The 23,518-nt window shown below is 41.7% G+C and overlaps 1 protein-coding gene and 1 pseudogene across 3 annotated transcripts in view; one reads left to right on the plus strand and one right to left on the minus strand.

The window, feature by feature from the left end:
* Dis3l2 (DIS3 like 3'-5' exoribonuclease 2) overlaps window positions 1–23,518 on the plus strand; it is a 328,899-nt gene that overhangs the window by 197,763 nt on the left and 107,618 nt on the right. For all 3 annotated transcript variants that reach the window (XM_036173185.1, XM_036173187.1, XM_036173186.1), the window contains exon 10: window positions 15,442–15,521. In XM_036173185.1, coding sequence (XP_036029078.1) covers window positions 15,442–15,521 — 80 coding nt within the window. The remainder of the gene's footprint in view (window positions 1–15,441; window positions 15,522–23,518) is intronic.
* Window positions 17,015–23,081, minus strand: LOC118573335 (annotated as a pseudogene).

Genomic DNA, 23,518 nt, shown 5'->3' on the forward strand with positions numbered 1-23,518 from the left:
AAGTGGTGTTCCCATGAACCTGCACATACAGTCAGATTATATGGAATGGATTCGGGGGATGAGCACAAGCGCAGCTGGAAGTCTAAACAAGGGCAGTGCTCAGGGTCAGTACCTGACTTGTCACTGACATACAGTTTTGTAAGCTTTGACCGTTTGGAACCTAGTAAAGGGACATAGCATCTGTTTTTGCTTCTCACAGCTGCCAATTTATAACTATGTCAAAGAAAAGGTTCCATTTCAAAATGGCAGTAGGTAAACACAAGTGAGAAAGTAGCCCATGTAGTGTGAGGAACTTGAAACTTTACGGAGCAAGTGGCTTTTTAACTTTGAGGGACTAAGAGGATGTCGCTGTATTTTGCCTTATTATTTAAGAAAGAAGAATCAGTTAACATTGTCATGTGCTCTGAAAGAAATTCTCACTGTTGTTTTCAAAGACTGAAAAACTATACACATATAATAGCAAAGCATTAAGGAGTTTTATCGAAGAGTAGGGTGAAAGTACAGGCTAGACACACTGCAAGGGAGCAGCAGGCTAGTTGAGCTAGAGTGCCCAGGAGAACCAGGTCACTACTTGGGGCTTTCTTTTATGGGTCCAAGGATAGGAGGAATTGGTTACTAAAGGGTAATGGATGGGTAGCTGTTTATTTTAACCGACAGGCTTGGTTCACTTTGTATGTTCTTTATTATGATGCATAGGCATATGATGGGAAATAGAGGTGCTGAAGATTATTCAGGGAATAGTTTGCCTTACTGTGCATGTACCCAAAATCAACATAGGCTGGACCCGTCCATTACCTGTAGCTCCTGGATAGGTTTCAGGATATGTTTGACCACAGAAAAGGGGATATTGGGGGTTGTTAGGAAGCTAAAAGCCAGAGTGACCATAAACCTTTGGTTAGAGAAGCATGCATGAAGCTCAGTAGAGACTGGGTCCTAGGTTGCTAAGTGCTTTGCTGGGAAAGGGGTATGTGAATAGCTCAAGCTAAGTGGAGTCTTGGGTTGCTATTTTCCCATGCCTGCATGCCCTACTAGGAGGAAATACCCACATTGCCTGTGAATTGTATCAGTAACCACAGACCATGGTGAAGGTCAAGAGGGTCTAAAATAATAAAGAGTATGAAGTAAAATTTGCAGATTATATGCCTAGCGTTCCAAAAAGAGAGTCAGAAAATAGGCCTGGTACCCAGGTGCAAAATCTGGAAGTCAGCTACATGTTTAGATTCCCATGATTAGTAAAGGCTACCAGTGAAGAGAGCCTGCAGAGGAGAGCACCAAGATAGACTCCAAGGCATGCCACATTTCCAGAAGCTTCTTAGGGCAAGGTGGACTTGGAGAAATTGAAATGCAGGCCTTACAAGAGTTGAAAAGGAAAAGATGAGTTTGTGTCAAATGCTAATCATCTGAGCAGTGAAATCAGTTGGGACAAGGTGGAACACATGTCATAACGCTGTATTTAGCTGTCAGGTTTTATTTTTGTCTTTTAGATGTGTCTGGAATTGTTCTATGTAGTGACTAGAACAAAAGCCAGATTCCAGTTCATTTGGGAATGGGGGAGAGGGAGGGAGGGAAGTCTGAGTACAAACCTCTCTTTCCAGGGCTCTGCTCTGCAGGGAGGTAAGGGAGCCTGGGAGAAGCAAGGTCCCGAAGATGGCTTGGGAATGAGGAGGGCTGGGGCAGCTGGCAAGCAGTAGGTGCAGAGCTCTGGAGGACAGAGACATTTTTGGACTCTTCTTTGGAAATTGCCTTCAGAGCCTGAGGCACATTTTCAACAATGGCAAATCTTCATCTTTTGAGGGTGGATTTGATTTTTGGAAAGAGCCAAGTAAGTTCAGAGCCAAAGGTGGTAAATCAGGTGGGTGATCAAGGTGGATAATACAACTTTTTTTGGGGTGGGGGAAGAAGTATAATTATAAAGTAGTAAAACTGATTTTCTTGTGAAGCTTATGAATTGGCTTAGAAAGTAGTTCTTAAAGAATCCCCAAAACCATTTCAGCATTGTGACATTATGTGAATGAGTGTGCCGAGTCTTTTAGCCTTGTGTAGGAGAGCTGCCACCTGTGGAAGCAGCTGTCCTTGTCACCCAGTCCCTCCTGGTTGCCTGTGCTCCTGTGCCCAGGGGTATCTTGGTGGAATTATCCCAGAGTTTATAGATGCGAGAATCAAGAGTTTCAAACTGTGATTGTTTAAACAGTTCTCCTGTGGTCTTTCAGATGTAATTAGAATTCCTAGGATAGGAGTGTTCCCACAAGCATAACAATACTTTAAATGTGTGTTCAATTATCCTTTTCTATAGTCACATTTAATCATTTCTTTTTGAAATAGCTACTTTGAAAATATTAAATCGTTCACACACTCTCAAATGTCTTTTAAACTGAAGGCAGTACTGGGTACATAGTAGGTACTCAATGATAAATCCCCTTTTTTTTTTCTGCTCTTGTGTTTGACACACATACCAAGAGTGTGCTTGATGCATTATATAAAACTACATCGTCCCTTTTGGTGACTATGTCACTAACACTCTCTAGCGTAATACTTGGCATAGTACTTATATATTCCAGCTGGATGAACTGGTGGCGAACGGTGATGGGGAGGGAATGATACTATAATAAGGATAGGGGATTTGTATTGAAACACGCTTTTCCTACTACCCACTTATAAATAATTAAAACCAATTGACGTACCTACAAACCAAAGCATCACTTAATGAAATCCTATGTTATGCCTTTTAGTGACATGCATTATCCTAATCACAAAACCACACTGGTGTGAAACACTACTTGCACATCCATCTTAGACAGATTTTGACAGTAGTAAAAAAACTGAAAAGGAAACATCAACCAAAAGTCATTCAAGGGTACACAGTAATGTTTATCAGTGCTGAGGACAGTCTTGAGAATGAGCATTTGTTCTGTCACTGAGCTACACTCCCACCCTTTCACACAGCAGACATTTTAAGCATACTGCCTATGTTAAGTCAACTCTTCTATTATGTCAAAAAAAGTATGGCCTATCACAATCAAGCAGTATCTACTAATTTAAACAAGTAAATTAATATAATTCTCATGTGCCATGAAATCTTACTCTTTTTTAAATCTGTTTTCAGCCATTTAAAAATACAAAAACTGAGGCTCGAGAGATTGCTTTAGCAGGTAAGAGTGCTGGCTCTTCTAGAGTACCCAGGTTGAATTCTCAGCATTCACAAGGTAGCTCACAGCATCTGTAACTCTAGAGGACCTGATACCCTCGTCTGGCCTCTGCAGACATCAGGCCCACAAGTGGTGCACATACAAACAATCAGGCAAAACACCCTAATATATAATAAAAATATGTAGTAAAAATGCAAAAGCTGATGTTGGCTTTCAGGCTGTTCACTAGCAGGTGGCAGACCATGCTTGCTTGTGGACCCCTGTCCCGAGAACCACTTGTTCAGCTTTCCTTCGGAGTAAGACCCCTGAGTACTATTTCTCATGGCTCACTTTAACTTGAAATTTATGTTTCTGGCTTAAGAGCAGATCAAAAAAGATGATGATGGAATAAACTAGGATTTTACTCCAAAAACAACTGTGGAAGAGCAAGGGGAAAAAACAAAACAGAAACGTTGCAGACTAACCACAGAAGCTGAGCTGTTGGCCGATGGCAGGGTGATGGAATAGAGGATAGTCAACAGGGTCTGTTTCAGGCTAGAAATGTGTTAGTAGGCACTAGCATTCATTCATTGTGTTTATAGAAACGAATGCCCCGGAACCCCTGGAGACATTTACAAAGATACAACGTGCTAGTTAATCCTCCAAGTAAATTAATAAACATGCCCCACCAAAACTAACAGCACTTTTAATTTGACATAGAGGGACATTCTTTCAGCTTCTTATGATGTCATTATGATGAAATAAAAGGACCAAACCATCCCTGGTACCCCACGTGACATGTCAGATTTAGTTACACAAGTATTTTATTGAGTACATGTTTATGAAGAATTTGACTAGGTTTTATGGAGGAGACAAAAATGAGCAAGGAACAGTGAGTCCTTCCTTCACCTTGTGGACTGAGTTCAAGGTCCTCCCTATTGTACAGTCTATTACTGTGTAGTCAGAATCAGCTTAATCTTCTGGGACTTTATGTTACCATTCATCCAACATTTCATCTTACACCAGTCAGAACAGCTAAGGTTTAAAGACAAAGTAAATGAACAAATGGAGGGGGGAGTGCAGCAGGTGCAAGCATGGGTGCAAGAAGTGAGCACGGATTGATAGTGGGAGTGGAAACTGCTGCATTCGCTGTGGAAATCTCTGCAAGCTCCTCACCGATGTCGACCTGCCACATGATCCAGCTAATCCACTCCTAGGCAGATCTCCCAAGGATTCCAGCATCCTGCTGCAGAGAAAATTGCTTACTCATATTCATTGTTCTTTATTCACAATAGCCAGAAAATGGAAACAGCTTAGATGTCCATCAGCTAATGAATGGATAATAAAAATGTGGTACATATACACAATGGAATATTATTAAGCTGTAAAGAAAAATGAAATTATGAAATTTGAAAATAAATGGATGGATCTAGAGATCATCTTGAGATAACCCAGTCCCCACTAGACAAATGTCACACCTTCTCTCTCATCTGTAGATGCTAGCTTTGAATCTTTAGATATGTGTGTTTAAATTGGTGTACCCGTAGAAGTGAAACTAGCAAAGAGGTCATGACGGGGAGGATTTCAAGAAGAGAAGGTTAGAACACAAACACTGTAGAGACCGGGAATGGGAGTGGCAGGGAGAACCTGAGTTTGGTTCCCAGCACTCACATCCCAGGGTTCACAATTGTCTGGAATGCCAGCTTCAAGATATCCAATACCTTCTTTTGGCTTCTGTACGTACTACGTTCATGTAATACACATACATACACTCAGGCATATATCCTAACATTAAATAATAAATCTTTTTAGATACTGTAGAAGATTCCTAAACTATATACATACATATATATATATATATATGGAGTTTAAATGGAGTTATCCTAGATCCTCTTCACACACACAAACATTACACACTGTTGCCATTGCACTTGCTCACCTCCAGAACTTAATGGTAAGATCCCATTTTGGAGGAAAAAAAAAAAAAAGAAAGAAAGTAATTGAGGCATAGGACATGGAAGATCAAGCTAGTACCAACCTGGAAGCTTCCTCCTACTGGCTAGATTCCATAGTGCTGGATTTCATGTCCTGGGGGTAGAGGAAGTAATTTGCAGTCTTACCCAGCTGTGAATCCTGAGAGCTACAGTAATGACTGACCTGGCAAGCTATGACCACTCATGAAATAGTGGCATAAATGTTATAAAAGTAACCGATTGCTTTCTGGTTGGATTTAAAGCCTACTTCACAAGAAGGAATTCATACCTGGTACCATAAACTGAACCAAAACCTTGTGGCTGACTAGGTCATAGGCCCTAGAGGAGAACCTAATGCTATTATTCTGCTAAATGGACATAGTATTATAACAATTCTTAATGAATTATTGCTATACCCATAGATTAGTGTATCTCTGAGCCCTCATGAGAGAAGCTCCTTTTTGCAGTAGATGAGCATTAATACAGAGACCCACAGCAGGTCAGTGTGCAGAGAATAATAGGCTGGGGAATGCATAGCTATAAATGCAACATCCATATTGCAATTTCTTCCCACAAGGCTCGAGGATCATTGTAGAAGAGGGAGCAGAAAGATTGTAGTGGATGTCTGAAGTGAAATAGTGTTGGCGGGATGTGCAGCACTATTGCACACCTAAACTTAGAGCAGCTGTGACTGCACACCTAAGTTCTGCACAAGATCAGGCCAGCTGGAATCGCAGCACAGGTGGGGGGGGGGGGGGCTCATGAAGTCCCACCCCTAACTGAGGAGCTGCTGGCCATTGATGCCTGCTGGGAGAGGGAGAGTCAGTTTTCTTTAGGAATATGGACACTGAGAGGCGCTTGCCTATTCACCAGTAGGTGGTCTTATACCCATACACTTAAAGGAAGCATGGACTCATTTTGTTTGTTTGCTTGTTTTGTTTTAAAGAGTTGTGAAGTTGGAAGGGAAAACTGGTGGAGGTGGAGAGGGAAGGAGTTGGAGGGGAGAGAGTGGGGGAAGGGTTTATCAAAACAATTGTATGGAATTCTCAAACACTGAAAAAAGAAAGTCTAACTAGCACACACACATCATAATTAGAAATTATTTCTAAGTGAACAAGCAGTAAAATTGACCTTTATTTGGTGTACATGTCAATGCTTTTAAATCATGTATAAATCTTAGACACCACAGATAAGATTAGCAAAATTCTACCACCCTAAAACGCACATACCTTATTCCCAGGCCCTGACAAGCACTGATAATGCCGTCTGTCATTATAAATCTGTACTTTTGAGAATGTTGAAAACAGAACCACACCAAACTATTCTTTCTTAGTTAACTTTTGCTTAATATTGGGTATAGATTGAACCTAAGGACTCAGACATGTTCCAACAGCTCTTCCACTAAGCTGTGTTCCCAGCCCCCTGTTTATTTATTATAATTTTTATTTTTAGAGATTATAAAATAATTACACCATTTTCTCCCTTTTCTTCCCTCCCTCCATCCCCTCCCGTATACTCCCCGTCTTGTTCTCTTTCAAATTCATGGCCTCTCTTTCTTTAATTGTTATGTATGCGTGAGTGTGTGCAAGCACACATGCATGGGTGTATTTCTTTTTTTTTTTTAGATGTATTTATTTATTTTTATTATTTTTAAAAAATTTATGATTTAATTTAATTTTACATATCAGCCACGGATTCCCCTGTCCTCCCTCCTCCCATCCTCCCCCCAGTCCACCCCCATTCCCATCTCCTCCAGGGCAAGCACTCCCCTGAGGATTCAGCTCAGCCTGGTAGATTCAGTCGAGGCAGGTCCAGTCCCCTCTTCCCTTAACCTAGGCTGAGCAAAGTGTCCCAGCATAGGCCCCAGGCTCCAAAGAGCCAGCTCTTGCACCAAGGTCAGGTCCCGGTCCCACTGCCTGAGGGCCTCCTGTCTCACTTATCCAGAGGACCTGATCTAGTTGGGGGCTCCTCAACTATTGGTTCATAGTTCATGTGTTTCCATTGGTTTGGCTATTCGTTCCTGTGCTTTTTCCAGCCATGGTCCCAACAACTCTCGCTCATACAATCCCTCCTGTTTCTCGCTGATTGGACTCCTGGAGCTCCACCTGGGGCCTGGCCATGGATCTCTGCATCTGCTTCCATCAGTCATTGGATGAGAGATCTATCATGACAGTTAGGGTGTTCAGCCATCCAATCACCAGAGTAGGTCAGTTCAGGTTTTCTCTTGACCATTGCCAGTAGTCTATTGTGGAGATATCTTTGTGGATTTCTGGGGACCTCTCTAGCACTTTGCTTCTTCCTATTCCCATGGGGTCTTCATTTATCATGGTCTCTCTTTCCTTGTTCTCCCTCTCTGTTCTTGATCTAGCTGGGATCTCCTGCTCCTCTAAGCTCTCTTCCCCTAACCCTTGCCCTTCATTAACTCCCTTCACGTCCAGTTTGCTTATGTAGATCTCATCCATTTCTCTGTCGTTGGGTGATCCCCGTGTCTTTCGTAGGGTCCTCTTTACTAGGTAGCCTCCCTGGAGTTGTGAGTAGTCATCCTTTGTTTTACATCTAGTATCCTCCTATGAGTGAGTACATACCATGTTTGTCTTTCTGAGTCTGGGTTACCTCACTCCAGATGATTTTTTTTCCTAGATCCATCCATTTGCCTGCAAACCTCATGATGTCATTGTTTTTCTCTGCTGAGTAGTACTCCATTGTGTATATGTACCACGTTTTATTTATCCATTCTTCAGTTGAAGGGCATCTAGGTTGTTTCCAGGTTTTGGCTATTACAAACAATGCTGCTATGAACATAGCTGAGCATGTGCCCTTGTGGTATGATAGAACATCCCTTGGGAATATGCCCAAGAGTGGTATAGCTGGGTCTTGGGGGAGATGGATTCCCAGTTTTCTTTTTTCTTTTCTTTTGTTTTTTTGAACCCACGTGACCCCAATTTTCTAAGAAAGCATCAAATTGATTTCCAAAGTGGCTGTACAAGCTTGCATTCCTACCAACAGTGGAGGAGAGTTCCTCTTGCTCCACATACTCTCCAGCATAGGCTGTCTTCAGTGTTTTTGATCTTAGCCATTCTGAAGGGTATAAGGTGGTATCTCAAAGTCATTTTTATTTGCATTTCCTTGATGATTAGGGTTGTTAAGCAATTCCTTAAATGTCTTTCAGCCATTTGAGCTTCCTCTGTTGAGAATTCTCTGTTTAGCTCTATAGCCCATTTCTTAATTGGATTGTTGGACATTTTGATGTCTAATTTCTTGAGTTCTTTATATATTCTGGATATCAGCCCTCTGTCAGATGTGGGGTTGGTGAAGATCTTTTCCCATTCTGTAGGCTGTCGCTTTGTCTTGTTGACTGTATCCTTTGCTCTACAAAAGCTTCTCAGTTTCAAGAGGTCCCATTGATTGTTTGTTTCTCTCAGTGTCTGTGCTACTGGTGTTATATACAGAAAGTGATCTCTGGTGCCAATGCGTTCAAGAGTACTTCCTATTTTCTCGTCTATCAGGTTCAGAGTAACTGGATTTATGTTGAGGTCTTTGATCCACTTGGACTTAAGTTTTGTGCACAGTGACAGATACGGATCTATTTGCAGCCTTCTACACATTGACATCCAGTTATGCCAGCACCATTTGTTGAAGATGCTTTCTTTTTTCCATTGTACAGTTTTGGCTTCTTTGTCAAAAAATTATATGTTCATAGGTGTGCGGGTTAATGTCAGGGTATTCAATTCAATTCCATTGGTCCACATGTCGGTTTTTATGCCAGTCCCAAGCTGTTTTCATTACGGTAGCTCTATAGTAGAGCTTGAGGTCAGGGATTGTGATGCCTCCAGAAGTTGTTTTATTGTACAGGATTCTTTTGGCTATCCTGAGTTTTTTGTTTTTCTATATGAAGTTGAGTATTATTCTTTCCAGATCTGTGAAGAATTGTTTTGGTATTTTGATGGGGATTGCATTGAATCTGTAGGTTGCTTTTGGTAAGATTGCCATTTTTACTATGTTAGTCCTGCCTATCCATGAGCATGGGAGATCTTTCCATTTTCTGACATCTTCTTCAATTTCTTTTTTCAGGGACTTAAAGTTCTTGTCATACAGGTCCTTCACATGCTTAGTTAGAGTAACCCCAAGGTATTTTATATCATTTATGGCTATTATAAGTGGTGATGTATCTCTGATTTCCTTCTCAGCCTCTTTGTCTATTGTATATAGGAAGGCTACTGATTTTTTTTTTTTTTTTGAGTTAATCTTGTATCCTGCTATGTTGCTGAAGGTGTTTATAAGCTGTATGAGTTCCTTGGTCGAATTTTGGGATCACTCATGTATACTATCATGTCATCTGCAAATAGGGAAAGCTTGACTTCTTCCTTTCCAATTTGTATCCTCTTAATCTCCTTATGTTGTCTTATTGCTCTGGCTAGAACTTTAAGTACTACATTGAATAAGTATGGGGAGAGCGGACAGCTTTGCCTTGTTCCTGATTTTAGAGGTATTGCTTTGAGTTTCTCTCCATTTAATTTGAAGTTGGCTGTTGGCTTGCTGCAAATTGCCTTTATTATGTTTAGGTATGTTCCCTGAATTCCTGATCTCTCCAAGACCTTTATCATGAAGGGGTGTTGGAAGTTGTCAAATGCCTTTTCAGCATCTAGGGAGATGATCATGTGGTTTTTTTCTTTGTTTGTTTATATGGTGTGTTACATTGATGGACTTTCGTATGTTGAACCACCCTTGCATCCATGGGATGAAGCCTATTTGATCATAGTGGATAATTGTTTTGATGTGTTCTTGGAGTCTGTTTGCCAGTATTTTATTGAGTATTTTTGCATCAATGTTCATGAGGGAGATCTGTCTGTAGTTCTCTTTCTTTGTTGCATCTTTGTTTGGCTTAGGAATCAGGGTAATTGTAGCCTTATAGAAGGAGTTTGGTAATGTTCCTTCTATTTCTATTGTGTGGAACAATTTAAAGAGTATTGGTGTTCACTCTTCTTTGAAGATCTGCTAGAATTCTGCACTGAAACCATCTGGACTTGGGTTTTTTTGTTTTGTTTTGTTTTGTTTGGTTGGGAGACTTTTAATGACTGATTTTATTTCCTTAGGGATTATTGGACTATTTAAATAGTTTATCTGGTCTTGATTTAACTTAGGTATGTGGTACCTATCCAGAAAATTATCCATTTCTTTTAGATTTTCCAGTTTTGTGGAGTAGAGGTTTTTGAAGTATGACCTAATGATTCTCTGGATTTCCTCAGTGTTAGTTGTTATGTCCCCCTTTTCATTTCTGATTTTGTTAATTTGGATGTTCTCTCTCTGCCTTTTGGTTAGTTTTGATAAGGGCTTGTCTATCTTGTTGATTTTCTCAAAGAACCAACTCTTTGTTTCATTAATTCTTTGTATTGTTCTCTTTGTTTATTGATTTCAGCTCTCAATTTGATTATTTCCTGGCATTTATTACTTCTGGGTGACTTTGCTTCTTCTTGTTCTAGAGCTTTCAGATGTGCTGTTAAGTCACTAGTGTGAAATTTCTCTAACTTCTGTATGTGAGCATTTAGTGTTATGTATTTCCCTCTTAGCACTGCTTTCATAATGTCCCATAAGTTGGGGTATGTGGTATATTCATTTTCATTGATCTCTAGGAAGCCTTTAATTAATTAATTTCTTTCTTTCTTTCTTTCTTTCTTTCTTTCTTCCTTCCTTCCTTCCTTCCTTCCTTCCTTCCTTCCTTACTTACTTACTTACTTACTTAACCCACTGGTGATTCAGTTGAGCATTATTCAGTTTCCATGAGATTGTAGGATTTCTGTAGTTTTTGTTGTTGAAATCTAACTTTAAACCATGGTGGTCTAATAGAACATAGGAGGTTATTCCAATTGTTTTGTATCTGTTGAGATTTGCTTTGTGGCCAAGTATGTGGTCGATTTTAGAGAAGGTTCCATGGGGTGCTGAGAAGAAGGTATATTCTTTTTTGTTAGGATGGAATGTTCTGTAGATATCTATTAAGTCCATTTGATTCATAACATCAGTTAAGTCCTTTATTTCTCTGTTAAGTTTCAATTTGGTAGATCTGTCCAATGGTGAGAGTGGGGTGTTGAAGTCTCCCACTATTAATGTGTGAGGTTTTATATGTGATTTAAACTTTAGTAATGTTTCTTTTATATATGTGGGTGCCCTTGTGTTTGGGGCATAAATGTTCAGAATTGAAACTTCATATTGGTGGATCTTTCCTATGATTAGTATGTAATGCCCTCGATCTCTTTTGATTGATTTTAGTTTGAAGTCTAATTTTCTGGATAATAGGATGGATACACCTGCTTGCTTCTTAAGACCATTTGATTGGAAAGTCTTTTCCCAGCCTTTTATTCTTATCCCAGCCTTTTATTCTTAGGTAGTGGCTATCATTGAATTTGAGGTGTGTTTCTTGTATGCAGCAGAAAGATGGGTCCTGCTTATGTATCCATTCTGTTAGCCTGTGTCTTTTTATAGGTGAATTAAGCCCATTGATATTAAGGGATATTAATGACCAGTGATTGTTCCTTCCTGTTATTTTTTGGTGGTAGTGTGTGTGTGTACTTCTCTTCTTTGGGGTTTACTGCTGTGGTGTTATCTATTGCCTGTGTTTTCATGGGTGTATCTAACTTCCTTAGGTTGGAATTTTCCTTCTTGTGCTTTCTGTAGGTGTGGATTTGTGGATAAGTATTGTTTAAATCTGGCTTTGTCTTGGAATGTGTGGTTCACTCCGCTTATGACCATTGAAAGTTTTGCTGGGTATATTAGTCTAGGCTGGCATCCATGGTCTCTTAGTGTCTGCATTACATATGTCCAGGTCCTTCTGGCTTTCAAAGTCTCCATTGAGAAATCAGGTGTTATTCTGATGGGTTTGCCTTTATAAGTCACTTGGCCTTTTTCCTTTGCTGCCCTTAATATTCTTTCTTTATTCTGTACGTTTAGTTGTTTAATTATTATGTGGTGAGGGGACTTTTTTGGGGGGGGGTCTAGTCTGTTTGGTGTTCTATAGGCTTCTTGTATCTTCATAGGCATTTCCTTCTTTAAGTTGGGAAAGTTTTCTTCTATGATCTTGTTGAATATATTTTCTGTGCCTTTGAGTTGGTATTCTTCTCCTTCCTCTATCCCTATTATTCATAGGTTTGGTCTTTTCATGGCGTCCCAGATTTCTTGGACATTTTGTGTTATGACTTTTTTGGCATTGGTATTTTCTTTGACTGATGAATCCATTTTCTCTATTGTATCCTCTACACCAGAGATTCTCTCTTCCACTGTGTTTCCTGTTTGTTTACTCAGATTTTCTGTTTCCAGCATCCCCTCTGTTTGTACCTTCTTCATTGTTTCTACTTCCCTTTTCAGGTCTTGGACTGTTTCCCTCACTTGTTTCATTGTTTTTTCATGGTTTTCTTTAAGGGATTTACTGTTTTCTTCTGCTTTATTTGTCTTTTCCTCTAGTTTTTTTTTTTTTTATAGAGTTCTTCCCATTTTTTGTTTGACTTTTTCTCACTTTCTTTATTGATTTCCTCTACTTTTTTATCTTTTCCTCAATTTCATTTTTGATTTTTTTTTCATGAAAGGCCTCTAGCATCTTCATGATGCTTTTCTTAAGGTTGCTTTCTTCTGCTTCTTCCATTCTGTGATGTTCAGGTCTAGCTGTTGGAGAAGGGCTAGGTTCTGGTGATGTCGTATTGCTCTTTATGTTGTTGTATGTACTTCTGCCTTGACAGCTGCCCATCTCCTCGTGGATTCGTTCTTGGTCTTATCAGGGCTCTTGGTACAATCAGGGCTGACAGATTCAGCATTTTAGGACGCCTCTCTTGGTCCTTTGAGAGATTCTGCTTCTCAGAAAGCTACTCTTGGTCTAATCAGGGCTGGAAGATTCCCTGTGTCCTGAGTTTCCTCTTGGTCCAATGATGGCTCTTTGTCCAATGAGAGCTCTCTCTCTGGGGCGGATGGGAGCTCTTTGGGCTTGATGAGAGCTCTCTGGGTCAGATGGGAGCTCTCTGGGCTGGATGGGAGCTCTCTGGGCTGGATGGGAGCTCTCTGGGCCTGATGAGAGCTCTCTGGGCCTGATGGGAGCTCTCTGGGTCAGAAAGGAGCTCCAGGCTGGATGGGAGCTTGGGGCTGGTCCCTAAGTCTCAGGAAGTGGCAGGGGTCTTGGGCGGATGGCTGTGGGGGCAGGGCATGTAGATTGCAGGGTCTGCTGAGGGGCCCACAGGAGCCCTGCCCACTGGCCAGCCACTGGGGCCGAGTTGGGCGGGTCTTCCCCAGGAATGGCTTGGGCCCAGGGATGGGACCTAGGGACAGGCCAGTCTTTCACCTCTGACCCAGATTGGGTATGTATTTCTAAATATATAAATACAGCCTGCTCATTCCATATAATTTAACTTGTGTGTGTGTGTGTGTGTGTGTGTGTGTGTGTGTGTGTGTGTGTGTGTTTTCAAGGCAGAGCTTTTGGTATTGGATAGCTAAGTGGTGTGTTCTTCTTTGGAGAACACTATTTCTTCCCTCTTTGCCTCGGAGGCTTTCCTTATCCATATTTCAGTGACTGTAACTGTCATCCTTGTTTAGGTCATGTTTGGGCAGCCATGTTGGTGAGACTTCATGGATGTAACTTTTCTGACATTTCTAAGAGACACAATCTCACACCAAACTGCCAGTTCTTGTGACTATTAAAATCTTCCTGCTGGGCAGTGGTGGCACACGCCTGTAATCCTAGCACTTGGGAGGCAGAGGCAGATGGATCTCTGTGAGTTAAGACCAGCCTGGTCTACAGAGATAGTCCAGGACAGGCTCCAAAGCTACAAAGAAACCCTATCTCGAAAAAAAAAAAAAAAGAAAAAAAGAAAAAGAAAAAGAAAAATCTCCCACTCTTTACTCCCTGAGCCTTGGGTGCAGGAGTTGTGTTATAGATGTGTTTGTTGGAACTGGGCTCCATAGTTCTGCATTTTAAATGGTTGTAGTTTCCTATAATAGTCTCCATCTTTTACAAAGAGAGGTTTCCTTGAGGAGGGGTAAGTGTCCACTTCTCTATGAGTATAAGGATAAATCTTTCAAATGTAGTTAGGATCATGCTGGTTCAGTAGGAGGGTGCTTATAGGTTCTCCAAGATCCTGACTTCACTAGCCCCAGGTAGTTGGCTAGCTTTATGGTCTCAGGCATGGTTTCTCTCTTGTTGATTGGGCCTTATGCTCAATTGGAGAACTATTGAGTACCATCAAGGTCTGCATGCCACTACTGCACCCTTAGGGTTATCTTGCCATGCTAGTCATTGTTGTGGTTTATGTGCATCATAGCTCTGTGTAGGACTGTTGGTTTCTTCCTTCCTTTGGAAACTTGCATGATGTCTTCTGGTACCATGAAAGCTAGTCCCCAAGGGATTTTCCAGTCAAATCCAGCTTGTGTCCTTTTGGTCCTGTGTCTGAAGTGCATAGTGTCTTCAGCTTGTTCTAATGTATGTATATAGGTCAGAGGACAACTTTCAGGAGTGGATCCTCTTCTCCCACCTTGTTGAGCCAGGGTCTTTTTGTTTCTGTCATACTGTGTACACCAGTCTAGCTGACCTTTGAGTTTCTGGGCAGCTCTCTGAACTCCACTCCCACATTCCCATAGGATTTCTGAGGTTATACATATGTGCCACTTTATGCAGCTTTTTGTGTGGGTTCTAAGTGAAGTAGTTGGCTGTCCCAGGGGCACAAACTGTGGTCTGGTCTGTTTCTGAATAGAATTATATTGTGCTTAACTAGGTTGATTATATGGCTCTGTATTTTAAATAATTTATTCCTGGGTCCTGTCCTCATGTCAGAAGCTGGGTAACCTTTTTTGATACTCTCTATTTGCCAGGTGAGATACAGTGCAGGAGAGCAGCTATAGCCGACCCTCGAAGAACCACTCCCATACACTCTGTGGGTGGATAGGGAGTCCAAAGACCAGACACTAGAGGGGGCTTGACCAAGAGGGTCTGTCCCTCTTGGAACAGAGTTCTAATCGGGAAGCCTCTTTCCTGGGAGCTGCCTCCTGGCTGCCTGATGACACCTGTTCTCTCTCCTCTCTTGGGGCAAGGAGAGGTTAGTGTCAGGTCACAGAGCAGAAGAGAATAGTGATCACACCTTTGTCTCTCCCAGCCCCACATTCTTCCCTCCTTAAAGAGAGATTGTAGGTGTTCTTTGCAAAAGATCACATGTGTAAAATGAACTGTTGTAGGGGTTGGGGATTTAGCTCAGTAGGCCCTGGGTTCGATCCTCAGCTCCACAAAAAAAAAAAAAAAAAAAAAAAAAAAAGAACTGTTGTTTAACATTCTCTGACAGTGGATTATTTGTGCTAATTCTGTTTTCTATCTTTCCTAGAAAAGACTGTATCTTCACCATTGACCCATCAACTGCTCGAGACCTTGATGATGCTCTCTCCTGCAGGCCTCTCACTGATGGTAGGATGGAAATTTCTCTGCTGCTCTGTGCAGTAGGCAGTCTGTGTTCTCATGTGCTGAATACCCATGTCCAGTTTCCATATGTTCCTTGGGAAGCTTAATGGGCAAGGATGGGTTTGCTTCATTCCTGAGCTTGGCTATTCAAGCTGAACATTGAGCCCTGTGGAGTCTCTGGTGAGGGAGAGAATGAGAAATGTCTTCTCACTAGCTATTTGTGGGTGTTAGAAGAGGTAGCCATGATAGCAGAAGAGCTACTTCTAGGCCTTGGCTAGCCAGCATCGGTATGAAGGATAATAGGAAGACACCTATGGGCTCTACCCAAAACAGACTATGTTTCCTTCAAACTCAGCATGGAGGAACCTCTCTCAAGACATGCTGTGCAGTGGGCAGTAGGCACACTCTCCTGATACATGCTTGTCTAGGCCTGACCTGCAGATGCTCCACTGCTCCTTGTAGCTCCTTGTCTATTAAGAAAATTGTGAATGGCAGACTGTTAAGGACCTTTTAAACATTCTTGAAGATGTTGCTAGGAAAGAAAAGGCAGGGTTGCAGCCAGGGATGACTGTAGTAGGAAGAATAGCCACAGGTGATTGCCAAAGGCTGTGTGGAAGGTATAAGAAAAAAACCCTATCAGTTCCCTCCATGCCCAAAGATAGTTTCCATCTACATCTGGTGATTTTCTAGAGGGGAGCCTTGATGACTACTGTGACTTTGGTTATTCTTGGAGATTACCTTGGACTAACATGGACTTTGGTGGGGGTTTTTTTTGTTTTGTTTTTCTAATATGGACTTTGATGGTGTATGTACCCATGAAGTATGCACATCCTTTTGATTTTATTTTGCCTCAGAGCATTGATGGCCCACCTTCAAAGTATTCATCCCTCATCTTCCTCTGATGCAAACCTCTGTATGTTTCCTCCTCTATTGCAATAAGCAGTGATGATTAGTAGGCGTAAGCCAAGAGAGTGTGTTCCCTAAAACTGCTTAGCTTTGTAGGAGCTATCTCCACCCACCCCCCCAAAATACTCCTATGGCTAGGGCTCATCCATGCCAGGCAACACTCTGCCCATATCCTCAGAACACATTCTCTGTTACATGTTTCTGTAATCCAAAACTAGAGCAGCTTATGTACAAGAACAAACTGCAGCCCAATATCTGAGAAGTCTTTGCTGTGCACAGAGGTTTGAGCAAGCCTGCTCTCTCTGTAGATAGATCCCTCTCCAAAGTACCCATGTGAACAGTGCCCTAGGCAGAGACCTGATGGTGCTGGGCCATCCTCCCCTTGGGTTACAGCTCTTCTCTTAGTGACTGAAAACAGCTGCTCCATTTGTTCTCTCCAGTTTTATAGTTGTTTATGGCAAAAGTATAATACCTGTTTCTCTATCTCTGCTAGCCTCAACTCTTTTTTTTCCATGCAAACCATCAATTTTATTGGTAACTTTTAAAAGGAATCTCACATGTTTTAATGCTACAATTTATTGTCACATCATTAGTCAACTGTAGTTGTCAGAGTGTTTGGGGTTCAGGCTTATTTTCCTCTGCACAGTTTTAATTTCGTCAGATCCTATGTCAGCAAGAGACTTCCTTGTCTGGCCCCTTAGGTGTCTAAATTTACACTTCTCATTACTTGTTCATTGTCTTCTATGGGTCTTCGAACATATTTAAAGCAATCATTGAGGGCTCATTTCCATTAAAAGAAAAAAGCCACAGCCGTCCTGATCTAGGAAAGGTGGGCCTGCAGCAGAGCATTGACGACATAGTTGTACTGCTGGGTGGTGGGCTACAGCGAGCTTTCCAGATACTTTGTCATATCTGCCTGGGGAAACTTGATGATACTTATCCTTATGCTGTGATTTCCTTATGCAGGGAAACTCTGGTAAGACATAGGACTTAGTCCGTTGTAATACTTTATGCCTTGCTAGAATGTGCTTTATATTTCTTCTCTGCTCCAATACTCATTGGTCAATGAGTCCATTATCAAGCTGGTGGGAGTGGAGTTCTCTTCATGCTCAGGGGCAGCTTGTGCCAGGGTCAAAAGGGATGTCTCTCTGGGGCTTCCAGTGGGCTTTAGCCATTGATTGCTCTGCTTATATTTTTGAATGAAGTCCATCAGAACAGCCTGTTGTCCAGTTTTCTTTACCAGTTGCTGTATCATCCGATCATTAAGTGCCAGGAGTGCGGCTCCGCTGACTTCTTCGTCTTGAAACCTGGGGACTGGCTCACCTAAGTTTTTTCCCACCAACCACATGCAGACCTGATCAACTGACTGTGTTTCCTTTGCTGGATTCTTGTCCACCTCAAACTCTTGAACCTGCAGGTATAGCAGGGAACTAGACTATGCCCTGCCTGATTCACTCTGCACAGCTGCTTTATATCTAGTATGCAGGTGTGTGGGTAAGGGTTTCATGGAGAAAATGGGTTTAAAAAAAATACTGCAAGAAAAACAGATTAGTGGCAAATAATGTTTATTTGTTAGACTGTGGAAAACAACACAGACATTGTTCAGTGGGAATTCAGACACAGTGAGGAAAATAAGTTATCAAAAGACTGAAGTAAAAGGAGAAGTTTTACAAGTGTAGGCATGCAGACCTGGACTGGAGATGGGAACAAGGTCCATGAAGGATGAGGTGAGGTGAAAGGAGGAAGAGAAGAGTGTGGAAGCAAGGGGCAGAATAGAGAAAGAAAGACAGGTGGCTCGGCCTGGATGGTGGGGAACTACCCACAGGCGGACACTGGGAAGTCAGAAGGGCATGCTGGTTTGGGAGAGGTTATCGCACAGAGTTGCCTGTCTGGTGATATGTATTTATAGGAATTAATGCTAGCCTGTTTTTAAAGGACAAGAGAATAAATAAGCTGAGTAGATAATATCACAAAACTATAGCAGGAGAGCCCTGAAGGAAGGTAAGCAACGAACCCAAGTGCAAAAGTGAGCTTCTTAGGACAGTGGGATCACAAGCAACTTCCTCTCTTTCCAAATTTTATAATGTGCTGATAGTAGCTTTATAATGAGAAAACTGTAGTAAAAAGGAAAAGGTGGGCTGGAGAGATGGCTCAGAGGTTAAGAGCACTGGCTGCTCTTCCAGAGGTCCTGAGTTCAATTCCCAGCAACCACATGGTGGCTCACAACCATCTGCAGTGAGATCTGGTGCCCTCTTCTGGCCTGTAGTCATACATGCTGTATACATAATAAATAAATAAATAAATCTTTAAAAAAAAAAAAAAAAGGAAAAGGAAAAGGTGCCAGAAATCATGAGCTGCCCAATAGTTGCCCACTGCACCAGGTGATCAGACCCTTCTATCTGCTTGCTATTTCTTGCATTCCAGAGAGACAGTTGCCATCTGTGCGTTTGGCAGGGCAGCAGCAAAAGGAAGAAACCAGGGAAGGCTTGGGAAAGGCCGGAGGTGGTCAGTCAAGCATTTTTTGTGATGGCACTTCCACAGTTGGCCACGGTGACAGCTCCTTCTGCCAGGGTCATTTGTCCAGGGAGATGAAAAGCAAAAAAGGCAAGTCCAGTTTGGATTGGGGTGGGCTTGGCTAAGTTCAGGTTCCCTTAGTTACAAGTTCATATCAATTCCTACTTAGAGGAAAAAATATTTACTGCTTCAAAAACAAATCATGTTTTCTGTTCATATTTATATAATCTGTGTTTATTTAAAGAAAATATGTATAAAAGTCATATCTCCCTTTGGTCCCACAGAAATCGTCTGAAGGACTATTCTGTGAAAAATCAAATTCATGGGCAGGTAGAGCCTGCCAGTGCTCACACTCCCTTTCATAGAGTGCAGTGTATGCCCAGGTCTTTCCTATCGGGTGCAAGATGTAACAATCAATGTGCAAACTATTAAATTAACTTAGAGGGAGGAAGTGTGCTTCACCACTCATCCGATCTGGGTAACCCAAAACACACCTAAGGGGAGAGAACACTCCCCAGCAATGGGGGTTCTTTCATTTCTGCTTAAGAAAATATTGAATAGCAAGTAGAGTTGTAATGATATCCCAGAATGTAAAGACAGTAAATCCCAGCTCAGTATTACATGATTGTAACAGATTGCTTGCAGCACACCTCCCAGTTAACCTCGCCATTTTAGTGTGGGAATACCACAGCTGTAAGCTCGCCCTCTGTTGTTTTGTTTGTTTGTTTGTTTTTGTTGTTTGTTTTTAACTACCTTTTCAGCATTCATTTCATTGAATATCCAGATTGCATTTGAACTTGTTACCTAAAGGCAACCCATTCTGCCATAAGATTGTGTGACTCTTAGGAAACCCTCCCCTGCAAGGCTCAGAAGTACTGTTACCTTGCTGCAGTTTTCTACCTGTTAGCCCTGCTGGTGCACCTCAGTGCCTCTAGCACAAATACAGTGTCTCACATGAAAACTCTTGTAAATCACAACACCCTTTCCTGTCTTGTGGCTGATAAAGTGTGAATCCAATTGCCATGCCACAGAGTCTTCCTGCCTCTGTAAAGTCTGGGCATATGGCTCCCTGGCTTGTAAGCCCTCCTCTTTACTGGACAGAGCTGGGATCTGGCTAATAGGTACCCATTGCCACTATGTCAGTGAGCAAACTGTCAGGCAGACAGGTTAGGGCCTTTACCTTTAATTGATTCTGGACCCTCACAATTCTCAAGCACCTTGTTGTGTATTCTCTATTGTTTGCTCTGTCATTAAACATGACAGGGTTGTCTTTGTCAGGCCTTAGAACTGAATGAACAGGAGAGAGGAACAGCTGCTAATGAACTTGGGTTTCTATTTGGAGTGATGAAAGAGTTCTGGAATTCAATGGTTGGTAGTTGCACAATTTTGTGAAAATATTAGAACCGGGGAAGAAAAATGAATGAGTGAGTGAGTGAATAATGAATAAATGAATTAATGCATAGGAAAAATAAATCTAAATCCACTTATTCTTGATGCTTTCTGGAAATTAGAATTTATACTTTATCTATAACTAAGCAGAGATCTTAGTGAATGCCCATCTGGGTAGCCATAGTCACATCCTTTCTGTCTCCTGGCTGCTTTCATCTCTGAAGCATAAAATCCTAAACCAAAGTGCTCAGCCCTCTGCATATGGCACCTGCCTACATGTTCCATCCCATTTGTTGGCTCAGGGAAAGAAGGGCCTTCCTTCTAGCCTGGTGAAAGATAGTACATGGGGAATTGGATGTCTTCCAGTATGCATACCTCAAAAGAGTATAGTTTGCTCTGCTCTCACAGGCATCTCTGTTGTGGGATATTTGCAGGATATGTGTTCTCACTGATGCTCCAATACTGACAATAAAGTTGATCTTGAATCAGAGAAGCAGAGGAGAAGCGACCAGTGACCTCCTCTTGCTCTGCTTCCCCAATACAAAAGGTCTGTTAATCTTTCTAAGACCCTCCCTACTACTTCTTGTGTCTCTCTATATGTATCCTAGGTCCTCCAAAACCTCTGTGGCTAACTTGGTCAGCCAATTGCTGACTTCATCCTCTGATGCAAAGGAAACTTATTGGCAGTCTCGGAGTGTCACTGCAAACATATCCTGCAACATTTCTGCCTACAATCCCTTTGCAGATGACCTTGTTTACCACAATTAAAACATCTGACCTTTTGATTTTCCTTAAAATTTTTAGAAATCACTTCTATCAAAGTAGCATCGTAAGTGTGAGGTTCAATATCAGCTGTATTTCTGATCCATTCATCTGTGGTTTCTGATTTTGCCTTTAAAGGCCTAATCACCCTTTTGCATTCTGAATTAGCATTTTCAAAAGCCAAAGATTCAATTAATATTTGTCTGACTTCTGGATCTATGTATAGCTGAAATCAATCTTTGTTTAAAAAAAAAAATCAGTGAAGGCTTCTTTTGGACCTTGTATAATTTTAGTAAATGACTCAGACCTCTTTCCTGATTCTTCATCCTTGTCCCAAGCATTCAAAGCTGCTATACAACATAGGGCCAGCTGATTATCAAATCCAAACTGTCTTTGCAAATCAGCGTACTGACCTTCACCGAAAAGCTGATTTGGAAATATCAATATCTCTACCTGTATTTCACTGTTCTATGACCCTAGCTCCCTCTTTCCACCATGTTTTCTATTGTAACTGATGACCAGCTTCCAATACTGCTGTAGCGAAATCATTCCAGTCTTGGAGAATAATTCTGTTCCAAGGTGCCCATGAATTTAACATCTGCTTCATGTAGGGTGAATGCGTATCATATGAAACAGCTCCTTCCTTGAATCTCCTCAAATCTTAACATTTCTACAGGATTCCAGTTAACTTCTGTATAGCCTTGGGGGTACTTGTTATCTGGTGGTTGTTCTTGTATGGTAACTGGATAAATTAAGGTTGGTTTTCTTTTTAAAAATCTATTTATTTAATGTGCATTGGTGTTTTGCCTGCATGAATGTGTGAGGGTGTCAGATCCCCTGGAATTGGAGTTACAAACAGTTGTGAGCTGCCATGTGGGTGCTGGGAATTGAACCCAGGTCCTCTGGAAAGAGCAGCCAGTGCTCTTAACCTCTGAGCCATCTCTCTAGCCCCAAGGTTGGTTTTCTAATAACCTTGGACTTTTCCTCTTCAGTGTCATCATGCAGTGGTGCAGTAGATTCTGCTGTAAACTCCTCTGTCTGTGTGTGAATATTTTTCTTAGTTTCATTAGTAGGTCTTTCTAAGGCTTGTATCTTAACAGTCAATTTTTCATATTTGGCACAGATATCAAACCACTTTTTAAAGGATAAAATATGAATTACCAAACTGATAATAATTATAATCAACATTATGTCAATCCCAGCTATGTTGATTATTCCTTCATTTATTTTTTCTAATTTCAAGCCATACATTGTGGAACCATACAGAGTTCCAACTCCCTACATTGTAGTATTCCCATTCTTAACATGGGAAAGATTTTATTTTATGGATGTTTATCATGTGTCCAATGCATGGCACTTGATCATGGCCACCACCTTTCCCCGCCACTGCAGATACTGCTCGGGCAGCTTCTCCCCTACTCCTTGCAAGCCCCCGTGAGACACTGGTTTTTTACTGCCCACCGCTGGCTCTACAGCGGCAGAGTCAGCCCCCCATTGCTGGCTCTGTCATTCAAGTAGCCTCATGCTCTCACTTGCCATACCCTCGTGGCTGCACCTGAACAGCTGCAGGTGCCCTAGGCCTGACCCTTGTAGCCTAGTGGCTAGCCTGGCTGCTTGACACCCTGTTGTCACTCACCTAACAGGCCCACCCTGTGGTGGGATGAGTGCCTGGGACAAGCATTGCTCTGTTGTGCCCCCTCACCCACTCCCCCTCCACAGCCAAGCGCAGCTACACGAGCTGACTACAAACTAAAGAAGCCAAAAGATCTGGTGAGACACCTGGGAATTCTTTAGGGGAGATTAGTTTTATTTGTTTGTTTGTTTGTTTTTGTTTGTTTGTTTTTAATGATTCAAGGTAAACTTGATTGGCAGTCTTGGCGTGTCAGTGTGAACAAATATCCCGAAACAGTTTCAGGTCCTGTCAAGTTGTAAATTAACACTAATCATCATAAGCTTTCTATTCCATTCCCTTACCAGGAAGCCCACAGCAATCATTTGGTAAAAGCCAGCGTCTAGAAGCTATTCCTGAGAGATATTCATAGAGATCTTTACATGAGCAACTTCCCCATAGGTTATAAGTGACATTTGGTAAGAGTTTCTTGTCATAACTGATCACCTCTAGAGGCATAGAGACATAGGAACTAGAGAGCTCTTAACCCTGTGTGCCAGGCATAGGTTAGAGAACCTGATGCACACACTGGGTGATGGTAGTTTGAAAATGTCAGGGGCTGAGTTAGAGTGTCTGGATCTGCCACCAGGAAGAAAAGAGACAGAAGTCTTGGAACATCTGCATGAGAAGATGCTCAGCACAGCCCCTAAGGCTGAGCCAGATCTTTTCCCTCACTGTGCAAATATAAGGGTCCCATAAACAGTGTTTGTTAGGTATTTTCCTTTGTTGAGCCTGTCGTCAGCCCTTCCACAACTCAGGGATC

This window comes from Onychomys torridus, chromosome 23, assembly GCF_903995425.1.
Source record: "Onychomys torridus chromosome 23, mOncTor1.1, whole genome shotgun sequence".
NCBI lineage: Eukaryota > Metazoa > Chordata > Mammalia > Rodentia > Cricetidae > Onychomys > Onychomys torridus.